The sequence below is a fragment of the Atractosteus spatula genome, chromosome 7 (genome assembly GCF_055471065.1).
Source record: "Atractosteus spatula isolate fAtrSpa1 chromosome 7, fAtrSpa1.hap1, whole genome shotgun sequence".
In the NCBI taxonomy this organism is placed as follows: domain Eukaryota; kingdom Metazoa; phylum Chordata; class Actinopteri; order Semionotiformes; family Lepisosteidae; genus Atractosteus; species Atractosteus spatula.
Genome location: NC_142712.1, coordinates 9,949,017 through 9,964,208, shown reverse-complemented (window position 1 = coordinate 9,964,208; position 15,192 = coordinate 9,949,017). Strand labels below are relative to the sequence as shown.

The window sequence follows — 15,192 nt, the reverse complement described above, 5'->3', positions numbered from 1 at the left end:
TATGTAAGAATTATCTTCAGTCACCTGTTTATTATTACTCTATTTGTACTTTCCTAAAGTATTACACTTTCATTTGTATTTACAAAAGCCTGCTTCCAGTTACATTGTATCAATCATGTGAATTAGACTTGACTGTAGATTAAGTATAAGTGTGTGTAATCTGCTATGATAGTGTAGTTGTCTTGGCAATATGTTTTCTTCCTACTTTTCAACTGTATTTTATTAGATGTACTTTATCCTGATTATGAAATTATGATGTCAGCCTTTTCATTACCAGTTTATAACCTGTTCACATATTCAAAATAACATCCGTGAAATTGATGAATACATTTGTACTACTAGTATTGAAAAGGGTGTGTATTTTAATCACATTTTCTCCTGAGATTTATATTTGAGTCTAAGTGAGAGCAAGTCCTTGTTTATAATTTGCAGATATGTGGTTTATTCTGTGATGTGGTTATTCTAAAGTATGGTTAGTCCTGTTAGCAATTCGTCAGTCACATAGTACAGGCAAAAAAGATTTTCAAAAACTGAAAGATTGATATCAGTGTGATGTTTTTCTTTATTTTGCTTGATGCATTGAACATAGTTACAAGAACAAAAGAGGAAGAATACTCTAGCAACATGAATGAGATAGCGTGGAAGTTTATCTAATAAAAGCTTCCTACTTGGTTTAAAACAAAGAAAGGTCTTACAAGTGAGATCGTTATCTAATCAGGGTCTAATTAAGAAAAAACACCAGCATTTACTCCGTATGCATAAAGCTCTGGATGTTAAACTGATATGTAAGAGACAGAAAGCTACAAAGCTACAGTACAAACAAATGTAAACCAAACACTACAGCAGGAAGCACTGTGGCACAGCAACGTTCACAGAGGAGGTGCCCAGTTGTGGCGAGCTGCCATCATTGCTCGTTTCAGCTGCTCATAGGTGACAAACATCACCACATTCCAGGAGCCCAGACGGAGGAAAGAAGGCATGAACCTGGCAGGATATAAATACAATTAGTGGGGAAATGTGAAGATGTTAAAGGCTCAAATTTAAACTGAAAAGTTCCTATACATTAAATAACCCCCTGGCCTCTTTGAGACACTTAAAAACAGTGGGTAATATGAGAAGGTGAGTCATGTAATTTATTAACTAATTTCAAGCACATATTCTTTTCACAAAAAGAATAAGAAAGGCTAGTCAACTGAGAACAAAATCTTATTACATTTCTAATAGATACTTCTCTTTAATTCATCTACTCGGGAGGGCACCTCTGTTTATGTAACAGTTCATTTTTCTGGAGCAGTCTGAGTGAGGTACTTTGGTCAAGGATACAACAGCAGTACCCCAGCCTGGGATTTGAACCTACAACCTTCACGTTATAAGGCCAGAGCCATAACCACTGTATTATTAAAATGTATTATTTAGCAAAAAAAAACCCAAAATAAATGTTACCATTTTTCTCAAGAGATAATTGTATATTTACCCTTTATAGAAAGCCATGGGCCCCTCCTTTGTCAACATGGTGAGTGCACAATACAAGGCACTGCGGTACTGGCCGAGAGCAGAGTTCATATATCTTGTTTTCACTACATCCACAGGGGAAGCAATCACAGTAGTGCAGAAACCCGCACCGAAAGCAGAGGTGAAGTGGCAAGGAAGGTTGTCTGTAGAACAAAATATGAGAGAGTTATACTTAAGTACACTGAAGCCTTAGCAAGTCAGTTGCCATTCCAGATTAAGGACGTTCACATACCAGACATTGAGGTGTGTCTCAGGAGGGCATCTTTGATGAGATCATAGGTCACTAATTCAGTGCAGTTTACAATGGCATTGCGGGCAATATTGGGTGCAGTTCCTGTGGATCAAACAACACAATATTTGAAATCCATACTTTGATTACCGAGGGACTGTAGAGCAGGGGAAGTAATGGCTGAAATGATCTTTCAACAAAGTTTAAAATTAAGAACACAAAAGAAAAGCCATTGGTAGCAAGGTGAGAAAACAAGAGGAAAAACTGAACTCATGTTACCATACCCTGTGTATTTACAATAATATCTCGAAAAGTGCTTTCAACCACCTGACCCAATTGAAAATGCTGCTTCTCCTATCTGCTACTTTTATATGCTGCTCCATCTCCACTGCAATGATGAAAATAAAATACGCACCTTTCCACAGTCCTTTCACTCCCTCCTCCTTGGCGATGGTCTTGTAGGCATGCATGGTTCCCTGGTATCGCCTGTTGCCGTTTGCCACACTGGCCTGGGCCTGGAATCGCACCTTCACCACATCTGTGGGCTGAGCCACAGCCACAGCCAAGGCCCCGGTGGTGCAGCCAGCCAGCAAACGGCTGCCAATCCCAGCATCTTGAGACCAGAGCAAGGGAGAAACCTTGTCATTCCCTCCGCATTCTTAAAGGGGAGCAGGTTATTCATCTCCGTAACTAAATCAACTCATTGATGGTATCGCAACATTTTTCAAGTTCCGAATTAAGCACAAAATCGGGACGTCTGTGAAAGTACTGTATGGTCGCCGTGTTGTTGCAAACCACTGGTCTCGCCACGGGCGAGAGCGACAGTTCACACAAATTGAGACGTGAAGCGGCCCTTCCTGCTCACTAGTCACTGTGATGACTAGTGTAATGGGATGTACAAGCAAATAAGTACAGGTTGCGCTGCCGGCATTTCACCGCAGAAATGTTCCAACGTGACCTGCGTTCAGAGTTAACAAGCAAGTCGTTTTTGTCAGCAACACCGCCTGGAAGTCGAGAGCATTATTTCTATTGGATTAAAAGAGATGTATTCACAAGCCTGCTTCTTTACAATGCAATAAGGCCTCTTCACATGACTAAATTTGTTGCCTCGTTCTAAATCACAGAACACAGTGCTGCGCCTACCTGGAAATTTAGTTTATTTTGAAATGTAAATTCTAGGTTTTACACGTTATTGAGTACATTTTACTTTCATTGTGGTTAGATATGCACTCGTTGAAATATAAATATATTAAATATATTCAATCACCAATTTCTAAAGAGATGGAAGAATTCTACCATGGTAAATTAAACACCTGATTTGTTAAATAAAATAATTGAGAAGTCATTTAGAGCTAAATCATAAGCAATCCTTCAGCCCTCAAGGATCAGGGGTATCTTAATTAGATTACTTGCTTAATCAATATCTTACAATAGTTGCAAAACTTGTAAAAAGACGAGACTAACTGGATTGGGACTCTCCGGGACCAGGTTTGGAGAATCGTGATCTAAGCGGGTGGAGTGAGATTCAACATGGTGTTGAAATTTCAGTACAATTGCTTTCTTTCACGAATAAATTATACACAACTGGGTGTGAATCAATCACAGATCCAACAGTTCAGACTCTTAGCTTTTTACTGAGGTGAATGGTCTCTAAAATATTCAGAGAAGTATTTTTAATGCTGCCATGCGTAAATTCTGTAAAGGGATGTGCTTTAGCTTACGCTCGGCTCCTTTGGTGTAGAACTGCTTGACAGAGTCATAGAGTCCGATCCGGACTGAGGCAAAGCTCATCTGGCGCTGGAGCCCGGCCACCAGCCCGTTGTACAGACTCCTGGGCCCCTCTGTCCTCACCATGGTGGTGATGGTGCCAAACACGCCACTGTATTTGACGGATTTGACATTGGAACAGGTGGCTTTGGATTCTCCTTGGATCTGCACAGGACAAAAGGGGGATGAAGAGGCTTTACAGACACGGGAGGGGTGGGCAGGGCACAGACCCAGGTCACTAACAGCTCACGGCTCATGGTCCTCTGCTTCGCACTGCTAGGCATCTGAGTCTACTAGTGAGGAGTCAAGAGAGATACACAGAGAGAGACTATCAGTAAGTGCACGGATCCCAGGGACATCTTCAATTTTCAAAGATCAGGTTCACTTCCGATCAAATCCATATGCGGCACCAACAGCGGGAACTAATACTGACGGGAATTACACAACCATGTATCCGGTGAGACCTGCAACACAGCAAAACTGGATTCACCTTAAAATCTAGGACTTTGCTCCTGGTCTGGATACAGAAGCCACGCTGGACTATGAAAATGTTTGCCGCAGCTTTCTGGAATGTCAAATCTAAGCAAATTAAAGCCCCAGGAGGGGAAGAAACTGGCCAGACTTGTGACTCTGTGTGCTTGCTCATACAGTAAACAGAGAGACAGGCACGCTGACATCATCAGCTCGGCCTACCTGGAGCCTGACTTTAGCCGTGTCGAGGGGGAAGGTGATAAGATCGGCAATGCAGGCCGCAGTCCCTGCACCAACGAACTTCACGGCCGCGGTAGGGGGGACGTCTGCAGGCCCGAATCCAACCATGTTTCGCGGAGATAATGGGAGATCAATGAATGGACGACGAAGAGGTGATGTGAAAACAAGGCAGATGGACTCTGGCCCCTTCTAAAAGAGGAGAAATCAGTCGGGTGAAAAACACATGCCATGAAATTTGCAGCACATACCAAAAGTTCCAGCAGCCTGCATTAATTTCTTCACACTTGACGCGCTGGACTCCCTGAACTTCAAAGGAAGCAACCATCAAGTTTAAATGATATATCCTCACAGAGTGGAGATACATTTAACATCAGAAGGTTATTCTTCATAACGTGTATTATGCACCTTCTATGTATCACTTAGTAGACATGTGGTCTACTCTTCTCTTGAATTCCAGTTCAAGACAATGTTACTTGAAATACAACTGCACTCCTCCCTAGAGCACGTCTACGTCCGTGTTTTGTACTGAAAAGTTATAATTTTATAATACAGTGGCTTATTTTAAAGCCGTTGAAACTCGGGTGTGGCCGTGTTGACATGAAAACCACCATGCTGTCTCAGTCCGAGCAGCGTTATCTTCACAAAACCGCACGATGTTGCGCTTTGGGAAGAGGGTGCGGGGAACATATTGTTCTGCTTCAGCGACTCTGGTCTGTTTTAAGTCCTGTTTGACGCACTTGTCAACGGAACTCGTACCTATTGGCCCCTGCCTGTTGCTATGCGTACGCAATAAGCAGACGCAGCAGGAGCTAACAAAGGTATTGCTGTGTCAGAGCACTTATTTGCATGCTTAGGTGAAAAAAAATAGTTGCTTCAGTCTATGTACAGCAGATCTTTGCTGCAGCGTGAAGCATTTAACTTTTTGGGTCACTCCGCGGTAGCAGTCAAGAGTAAGAACTTCGAAGGATACAAATTCATGTCTCAAGCAGCGTGTTTGGAGGGATTAATAAGACTTTCAAAACGTTCCCAATTAGTTTAGCTGATACCCCTTTTCAAAACATATAGTAATAATGGTTTAAATAAATACAAAAAGTGTATTGTGCTTGTACTGGAAATAGATCACAGCTATTAGTTTCTTCCAGTACAACGTTTTTATTTGACTTGTTATAGGGTACAAAACAGGAGGATTTTATGACCTGAAATTTTTTATTTTAATTGTATTTCTCTGAATTTTTTTAAATTGTAAAGCTTTCCTTTACAAACCACATAAAAGACATGTATGTATACGTTTCGATTTTGATAATTGCTTACGGATCTCTGTGGATTTCCGTCTCATGGGATATTTAAATAACGAATCCTATATGAATCGAACCTACAAAAGATGTGAATTATTTCTTTATATTGTTGTAGTTTGCTACAGTTCCCAAGTCTCTTTCAAACTAGGAGTTGCGGTGTCCGCCTAAAGTAACTGAAATCAACAGGTTTAATGTTTGCGTTTTATACATTACCTTTTGTCAAGTAACCCAGGATGGCGCAGTTGATCAGGATTCTCTAAAGGTATCCCTCTCGTTGAAATTACTTTCAACTATTATCTGGGTCTCTTGTTGTTCCATAGAAAAAATTCCCAAAACTAAACTCGTAAAAAGCATAATCCAAATTCTGAAAAAAAAAGAGTAACATCAACAATTATTAGTATTAACCACAATCTTGATAATGAAATTGCCGGTTACCAATTCGTATATTTTAATCACAGGGAGAAATGTTTAACACGTTATATTTTTTCAAGATCTAACACTCCAAAAGCAACATTATTTAACTGTATTTAAAGTCTTATAGTTTTTTTTTCTCTACAGTATCTCCACGTTGTGAGATACTGTAGCCTAGCCGAACCTGCCGGTACGCTTTGAAATGTTACCTTAAAATCAAACGTGAAAGGTTTAGTGTAGAAGGTGAAATCGATGGCTTCTTCTGTCGAGTCGAGATGATGGACGAGGCCGATGGACACAGACGTTCCCCCGAGACGAAAGCTTCCTGTTCTGGTAGCTTTCACAATGGGATGCTGAACTTGAAGGTGGTTTTATAGTCTCCCACCCCGCTGTCTCGCTGACGTCACTGAAGGAGAAGTGAAAGTGCGCAGAAATGTTCCAGGAAGGAGTTCGCCTCGCCGCGATAACACACAGCTCTTGCATTGTCACACATCAATGTCGGCCCGAATTGAACTCTAAAGCTGCCCGAAGTTTCCACCTTCCCTCTTTTTTTTGTGTCTGTTTCATCCTGTCTCCTAAAGTCCTAATGTCGCTGACAAAGGACTGGAAAAAAAAAGTTGGTTAGCCTTCCTTTCGATTCGAATCCGTTGTACAGAATGCGAAGGACTGCTACTAACAAACGTCAGTATACAGTATGACTGAAAAGCTCTTAATTTGTGAATTAGCAACTTTAAACGCACTGTCGGGCACTGAGGCCTTACAATGTATCATGCATTTGAATTAATCCTAAATTAAAAATAAATTCGGGTGGTCTCTCAGCAGTTCAGGTATTGCTAGACTCTTTTTTTCAAAAAGCTTTAATTTAAAAAATATCACATTATTCACTTTTATACGAGAGATGGTACACTCATGTATAGCACATTCTGAATTTGCATTTGTTTTTAGAACTGAACAATCAATTAAATTTTATAGCAATATGCCACTATATAACATACATGCACAATGTATACACTGCTCATACTTACAATATGCATTTCGGCAATGTAGCCCTAATGTCTTATATACATTGTAGCAAAACATTAAAATCTGGTTTGCAGTTCAGAGGGGGGGCTCAGCTGAAGAAAATGGGAGTGTGCCTATGAGCCAGATGTCCTTGGCTGTAGCCTTGGGCTGTCTGGCCAAGTTAAACAGCTCTGTGCTCCGGGTCTGAAATGGAGTGAAATTGCCCGGGGTGCCAAACTTTTCACTTCTTGTGAAACTTGCCATTTCAGTTTAAGTCCTAAGCTTGTCATTGATCAAGTGTTGCCAGCTGACTTGAAAGCGTTTTGTTTTTTATGTTCTGAAATGCTAATAAATACCTGAAACCAGTCAGTGTGTCGTAGCTTAACTGGATAAGGTGATGTTAAGCCCCCAATTCCATATGTAAGTACTGCCACTTTCTCAGCTAATATTAGGCTTGATTGACTGGTCTTGCCCTTATGTACTGCGGCATATTAGCAGCCAAAAATGCCGAGCCAGCCACTGCAGATGGGCAAATGTGCTGCAATTCACTCTCTCTCTCAACGATGCTTTGTCCCACTTGCATGACACCTAATACAAACGTGCTGTTGTTCACCGTTTCTTTCAATGATGCCTCCTCATACCCAGCTGGCTTGCAGGTGACTTTACTTCTGACATTCACTGGTAACCAATCATACTTCACTATGTGGACAGCAAGCCAATTATTGCTCATGCCATAGACTCAAAATAAACATATGGGTTCAGCTACATATAAACTTAATTTGAGCTTAATTTGGATTTTGCCTACTTGCATGACAACTAATACTGTTTGCAGAGCCGATTCCAGTTTTTATGAAGTGGAGAATGCTTTGTGTGTCCCACCAATTTCAAATTAAGCATCCACGGACATGGAGAGAATTGTTTTTTATTAGTGTTCCTCAGCAAATCCTGTGCTGGGAACTATTTTTTTTAGCTTGTCAAGCAGTTCATGTCAAAGGTGAGAGATTCATTAGTTTTATTCTGCTTTGTTATACAGTGAAGAAATATTTTGACAACTGCCTTTCCACCCTGTAGCTTCACCTTCTTACATCTCAAACGCTATGTAAGGCTATTGCCTCGTCAGTCCTGGGGTGATCACACCCAAAGGAAAGTCAGGTTGCTGCTGTAAGTGTTATTGGTGGACCAGTAGGTGGCACCCCTGCCCCCGGATCAGAATTTCCAACTCAAAGCCTTAGAGTGGTGACAGGGAACACTGTTCCTGGGAACTCTGAGAGGTTTCCTCTTTGGATGAGATATTAAAACCAAGATCCTGATTACTTCGACATTACAGATCCCTTTGGCACTGGTCGAAAGAGTAGGGGTGTTAACTCATGATGTCTTGGCTAAATTCAGTTCTGGGCTTGAACAATCTGTCCTTCCTAAACCTTCATCACTGCATCACTGTAGTGCACCCCCCTCTATATCTGCAAACTCTGTATTCCACTGGAATGAAAAGCTGCAAATATTATCACCATTCTTATTATTTCTTCCTCTCCTCTTGTGCCATCCCCCAAAACCACCCTCAACGAAATGTTCCTCACTCGTCATTTTGTCTCATTCAGTTGGGCTCGGCTGGCATTCTTGGGGTTGAGCAAATGATTCATAAAAATGTGTTAAGGAGCTACACTGCTATTTGTAGCTCAGCAGTACAATGTCTAGACACCGGGGTTTTTTCCTTTCATCCTTTGAAGCAGAAGAGACTGGCTGATTTTGGAAGATTTATTGTACAGTGAATTACATTACAATAAATAGTAGAAAACACCAATATATACAAAGAACATCTTTCAAATACATCGACCAGCGATGGAACAAACTATGTCCTGTTCTTCTGTACTCCTATTTGTACACCTTACCAACCAATCACACCAATGTAAACATTTTCCCCTTACTATATTCTTGTTCAGTGATTCCAGAAAGGAAAATCGGTTCAAACTGGAGATTCCCATGACAGCTGGGCTCTCATTACAGCTCGCTTGATTTGCTCATAGGAAACAAACATCACAATATTCCAGGATCCCAGGCGCAGAAAGGAAGGCATGAACCTAGACAAGGATAATTAAATACAAAAAGAAAAGTTTTAGTAGTGTATGTAGTTTTGAAGAGATACTGACAAAAATGCCCATTTTTGGCAGGCTTTTTTAACTGAAAGCCATCGTGCTTCTTACAACCAACAATAGCAAATATCTCTTTTGCATAACCGACTACCGCCTTAGGATGCTGCAATTTGGCTTTAAAACCGAATACTATAATAAACACATGCACTGGATCCACATACATCTCTGGGCTAGATTCACAGGACAAGATTAGCAAGACTCCTAGACTTGTGTACCCTGAAATGACATTAGCCCAAGGTTAACGCTAATCAGGGTCTGCAAAGCAGTCACTTATGTAACCATATCGGAATTGCCGGTCAGAGGCCTGACCTAGGGCTTCTTTCCATTCTTTCCAAGATATACTGAGTCTGCCATCACTTCCCTTCCCCCACTAGTGAGGCAGCTTCTTGGAAACATGGGAGGAGGGGTGTGTGCGGTGGTAGACAAAGTGAAGGAGATGAGAAATTCCAGAAATTGAAAGACGGGCTCTGGTTTGTTCCAGGTTTCTGCCCCCTGGAGAAGAACTACCGTGCACCGGTCTGTACCGAAGGTTTTCTCTCTCTCATCTCAGGTACCTACCCCTTGTAGAAAGCTGCGGGTCCTTCTTTAGTGAGCATAGTGATGGTACAGTTTAAAGCGCTGCTGTACTGTCCAGAGGTAGAGTTCATGAAGCGCGTCTTCACCACATCCACCGGGGACGCCACGATGGTTGTACAGAAACCAGCCCCAAAAGCAGCAGTGAAGTGACAAGGCAAGTTATCTGTAACACAAAACATCAAATTGTACTCACTGATAGACATTGGCGCTTATCTGCAGATCAGAGAATGCTTGGGAATCAGCCAGGGAAAGTAAGCTGAATGAATTGTACAATGTTCTTGTCATCTTCCTTAAAGATGTCTCAGCATGAACAACTCATTTTTCTTTCTTGCCTTTCTTACTGTGTGTGGTGAGTGCAACTCTAACGTGTTACAAACTTTGTGAGCTCAAATGACCTTTTCCCAGGCAACGAGTTTAAAGATTAAAGCAGGAGTTCACTTTACGGTTCTTACCTGTCATGAGGTCATATTTCAAGATGAGCTCTTTGATGATGTCATAAGTCACCAGCTCTGCACAGTTCACAATGGCATTACGGGTAATGTTAGGGAAGGTTCCTAACAGGGAAAGAGAGAGTGAGAACAAGTGTCAATAATGTCAATAGTGTCAATAAAATCCTCTTAGGTCTGGAATTGTAAAGCATACAAGGAGTGAATGCTTGTCCTCTGTTTTGAGAATCCCTGACCTTTCCACAAGCCTCTGACGCCTTCATCCTTGGCAATGGTCTTGTAGGCTCCCATGGTGCTGCTGTATCTCCTGATGCCATCTGCCAGCCTGGCCTGGGCTTGAAACCGCACTTTGACCACGTCGGTGGGCTGAGCAAAAGCCACTGCCATGGCCCCTGTGGTGCAGCCCGCGAGCAGTCGGCTGAGAATACCCACCTCTGAGGAGAGAATCCAACATTGAGAGTCTGCAGATCTGAGTCAGGTTTAATACTGCAGCAAAGCGTCTGTATCAAAAGGATGCTTTGGCCATGTTAAGGTCACAACAGTATGATAGATTCATCTCTCACATCCTCACATCCTGAGCAACATGCAAACTATATATTATTAATATGCATGATAATATTCATTTATTGGCTTTGGGTGGATGTCTGTACTGTATGTTCAAGCCATTCAACGCTGTACAGATATTCCATTTCCAGGTAGGTTAAGTACTTTTTTCAGACCTAAACTGGTTTAGTATTAATTAGAAGCACTCCTCCTTTCATCTGGAAAAGACGCCAGGCAGATGGAGGTTTGGTAGAGTCTTCACTATTCCTCACTGAGGTAAACATTTCTGAATCGCATGCGGGACTTGTTTATACGGAGCGCAGGTGTGTGTAAAGACTCACGCTCAGATCCTCTGGTGTAGAACTGCTTCATGGAATCATAGAGTCCGATCCGGACTGAGGCAAAGCTCATCTGGCGGTGGAGCCCGGCCACCAGCCCGTTGTACAGACTGCTGGGCCCCTCTGTCCTCACCATGGTGGTGATGGTGCCGAACACGCCCCTGTACTTCATCGCCTTGTTGCTATCCAGACTCCTGGATTCTCCTTGGATCTGAAAACAACACCGACCTAGTTTAAAAACAGATTCCAGAATTGTCGCTGAAGGCCTTGTTTGCAGGGCCCTGCCCTGTGGCTGAAGTTAAGAAGGAGCCTTGATACAGTCTGCAATCATAAACAAATGTTGTGAAAAACAGAAAGCTACTTGATGCCACAGTAGAGCCAGTCTCTAAACATTATAAGCAGCTGTAGATGCACTTTTACAAACTTAGCAAGGTAAATTATAATACTGGACAGCTCTTTTCCATTTTATGATGTTGTGCTTTACCACAATCACTCATTTTTTATTATGCTTTTACTGTGATTTCAATGTTCTTTGGTACACTTTTGTTTTCTGTTACTATGGTATACAACAACAACAAACAACTACTACTACTATTTGGGAATTCTGAAGTAATTCCTCCTGTCCCACCTGAAGCCTGACTTTGGCTGTATCTAAGGGAAAGGTGACCAGATCAGCAAAGCAGGCAGCTGTTCCAGCTCCAAAGAATTTGACCGTGGCTGTGGGGGCCAGGTCTGTGGTCTTCACTCTGACCATCCTCACGCAAGGCCTGTGGATATCGCAGGGGAGCTCTGTTTCTTCTGAAGTGAATGGAGGATATACTCTGCACTCTTCCAACCTGAGGATAATAGCCGAAAAACAAGACATTCTTGAGTTATTCTGATAACTTAAGCTGGATAAAACGTTTCCTGTTTTTTTCTGGACTTGCAAGGCTCTCCAAAAAATGTCAGTCTGCTAGGATTCACATTCATAATGTGAACTATTAAACACAAACAGAACCATGTTTTCTGTTACCTGGAGTGAAAGAGATGCTTCTGCGAAGGTCACGTTTCAGGCAGAGGAAAATGTCTCCCTTGAAGATGTTTACCTTTTGTGTTGCATAGAGTCATACAACAGCCAAAGATATAGCTCTTCAGCAGCATAACACACCTCCTACGACATAACACAGCAGCGTTATGTTGTGAGATGCATGTTAGGGATTTCAGGAATTCACTTCCCTGTACTAAAACTTTCGAGTGGTGATTCTGTTTGATTCTTATTGGAAAATATTACAACTTTTAATAAGCATGCACCAGGTAAATATTAATAAAAGTTGCTTGAACTGGATGTATTCAATAATCTGTCCAGTGTTGAACCTTCAGCACACCAGTAAAGCAAGTTAGCCAAACACTTTTCTGAATCAATGAACAGAAGGCAAATCCCCAAAAGACATTTTTTGAGGAAGGTGCATTTCAATTTCCTTTTTAAAACACTACTATCTTCTCATTCCCTGTTAAAGCACTCTCACTGATTCACAACCACCTGAAAAGCCTTCTCAATGGTTAATAAAAATAATGTGTAATTGAAGATCCCATTAAAAATACCAAAATACATTAATATATTTACCTGATAGAAATAAGTGATTTTAATCCAGTACACCAAAATGAAGATTCAACACGCAATATTCCAGACAGCAGTTTTCCATCAGTGGCAGTCTGTCCACTAGTGTCCCTTCGAACTGCCTTTAATCTGTGAAGAACCGTTCTATTTATACCAGCATCTTCTCTGAAGTGCTATTGGTATTAGGTTTCATGACACGACAATTGCCTAACAGCGGGAACATGTTTACATCAAAAGCTTAATGTCACTTGCAAATCTGTGCAGTTTTGTTTCCAAAGTGGTGTAGAAATTACCTGCAGCCCCGCAAAACCATGTGGTGATGTAACCAAATGAACCCATCAAACTATAAATATTCCTAAAGGGTGGGATTATACTGAGATACTGCCTAAAAGAGTGTTTTGCAATAAATTAAATAACATCACAACCAGTCCCAGTCCAGTAACGAGAATGGGAGGTGTTCAGTATTCCTGCAGTCTACTTTTGCTAAACGATTCCGAAAATCTTGACATGATCTGCAGAAATGGCACAGAAAAATCATTTAAAAACATTTTAAACTCAGATTCGTAGTTTTTCACCAGTTCTCATGGTTTTGGATAGATGGATCATGGATATCTCTTGGTGGCAAGTAACAAGTTTTGTTGACGGGTGCAGTCTGCAGCTTCTCAGGGGAATACTGAATTGGACTCCGGTAAACTGATGTTAATAGTGTGAAAAGTAAGCAACATGAATATCACACTTACCGTTGTCATTTTACACAGATTCCCGTGATTTTATACGATTAATAAAACGTGCAGAATTGTTATGAAAAACGGCTGGACTGGTCTACTACACTTTCTATTCGAGCAGAATATCGTGCAAATACAGATCATTCGATGTGGCACCTCGTTAAATCCTACGATGCGTATTTTAGGAAGTAAACCCGGATTGCAGAATGATACAATAGCAGAATCATTAAAAAGTCTTGCAATTAATGCATCTCGAGAACCTGGTACATGTACGGTGAGGTGTGTGCACATTATTGTGTTTGGATCTGTTTGTCGGAAAAAGCTGCAGAAAGGTATGCAGCCCGGGGGCTCGTCTGGGATAAACAGTCCTAGTGGTTAAGATTTCATTCGGGGAAGTACATGACGTTCCCAGCAGCCGGGCTGTGTACAGTACTAAATTCATGGCGGGTGACACCTGTTGTGGCCGCCGCAGAACTGGCTTCTCTCTGTGTGTGTTTTTTTAATGTCCTAGTGTACTGTAATGTATACGAGACATCGCAGATTCACAAGACATCCAGTCTTTTTGTAGCTGGTTTTCAAACACCCCAAAATTGCAGAACGGTTGATATTGTGGAAACTAAGACAAAACATCCATTTTTCCATTTACATATTCATTACAAACGCTTAATAAAGTAATAGTGATATCTTGACAATACAGACCAACGAAACATTCGTTTCTGAAGTGCATTGTTACTTTTGGAAGTAGCTGTGGGCTACTAAAATATTAATATTCCCCGTATTGTATATCGATATCCAAGATATGGAGTGAATCTGGATTGACTCACAGATTAGAGGGGCTGTTTTAAATTTCACATCTGACCAAACCAATTTTCCATAATACCCGGAACAAGGTTCAGCACTGGTACACATCTATAGATGGTCTTACTTGGAAAACCACTTAATTTCAATGAAAGGAAATAGAAAAGCTGCTGAACGGAAAATAAAGTCATATTTAACCGAGTAAAAGATAAAACCCCTTCTTTTGTAATACGTCTACAGACGATGAAAGTCTCGCATAAAATGCTCTACTGTCCGTTTCTTTGAAGTAGCACTTTCCCTTTGACCCTGAAAGGAATTTTACTTCATTAATACGAAGGTTAGGAAACTCCAACCGTTTAGCCAATCCATACACAATTTACAGGAGGTGTGTTACCATCTGTATGCAATTTCTGGAGTTGTGAAAGCATCTGGTCCCAGAAATAAGCGTTGGTGAGCATGTTAGAACCATATGAGCGCAAGTACTTGCATACATTTTGCCTCATGGCTTGAGAACCTGGAGTTCTTCAAAGGATTTTGGTCATTCTGCTTCTAAGTATTTCACTACATATTCAGTCAACTTTGGGATAAAATCCAAACAAAAAAAGATACAAAAGTACAATTTCCTACTATCTTCAAAATAATCTGTAGAAAAACAAATGAAAACACCAATGAACATGATTTAGATTTTGGACTACAGAAATGCAGCAAATCTGACATTACAATCACACTTGTGTCAATCACACTTGTGTATTCTAGTATACTAGAAATGTAAATAAATGCATTCTGATAATAAGAACATTTTACAGAATACCCTCCAGATTGTGTTTTTTTTAGGCTTTCACAAACTGCACGGAATAGCTTAAACTTAACACCAATTACAACACTCCCTATGATAGATGAGCTGATTTCCAGGATGTGATACCTCTCATTTCCACGTACTTCAATAACAGTAACAACGATTAATTTTTAATTGTGATGAGACTCAATGAGACTTTACAAAGTGCAACAAAGCAAAACATATATTTCCAGCACACCTCACATTAAAAAGCATAGTTTGTACTGTTTAGATCGTGGGTGTTTTAGGGTGAGTTT

The 15,192-nt window shown here is 41.0% G+C and overlaps 2 protein-coding genes across 4 annotated transcripts; both read right to left on the bottom strand.

The window, feature by feature from the left end:
- Positions 1 to 545: 545 nt before the first annotated feature.
- LOC148830413 (dicarboxylate carrier UCP2-like) lies at positions 546 to 6,292 on the bottom strand. The gene is made up of 8 exons (XM_088920232.1): positions 6,135 to 6,292; positions 5,728 to 5,878; positions 4,202 to 4,408; positions 3,463 to 3,673; positions 2,157 to 2,354; positions 1,745 to 1,846; positions 1,475 to 1,655; positions 546 to 984 (listed from the first exon to the last, which is right to left on the bottom strand). The coding sequence occupies exons 3-8, from the start codon at positions 4,325 to 4,327 to the stop codon at positions 870 to 872; spliced, it is 933 nt and encodes a 310-aa protein (XP_088776358.1). The 5' UTR covers positions 4,328 to 4,408; positions 5,728 to 5,878; positions 6,135 to 6,292; the 3' UTR covers positions 546 to 869.
- Positions 6,293 to 8,668: 2,376 nt separating this feature from the next.
- On the bottom strand, positions 8,669 to 12,690 carry LOC148830412 (dicarboxylate carrier UCP2-like). 3 transcript variants are annotated; one of them, XM_088922315.1, is made up of 7 exons: positions 12,584 to 12,690; positions 11,609 to 12,130; positions 10,984 to 11,191; positions 10,336 to 10,533; positions 10,106 to 10,207; positions 9,636 to 9,816; positions 8,669 to 9,005 (listed from the first exon to the last, which is right to left on the bottom strand). In XM_088922315.1, the coding sequence occupies exons 2-7, from the start codon at positions 11,843 to 11,845 to the stop codon at positions 8,891 to 8,893; spliced, it is 1,041 nt and encodes a 346-aa protein (XP_088778441.1). In that variant the 5' UTR covers positions 11,846 to 12,130; positions 12,584 to 12,690; the 3' UTR covers positions 8,669 to 8,890. The 3 variants fall into 3 exon arrangements, with proteins under 3 accessions (XP_088778441.1, XP_088778442.1, XP_088778444.1); XM_088922316.1 differs by having other exon boundaries at positions 11,609 to 11,816; positions 11,993 to 12,685; XM_088922318.1 differs by having other exon boundaries at positions 11,609 to 11,816; positions 12,584 to 12,683.
- Positions 12,691 to 15,192: the final 2,502 nt, after the last annotated feature.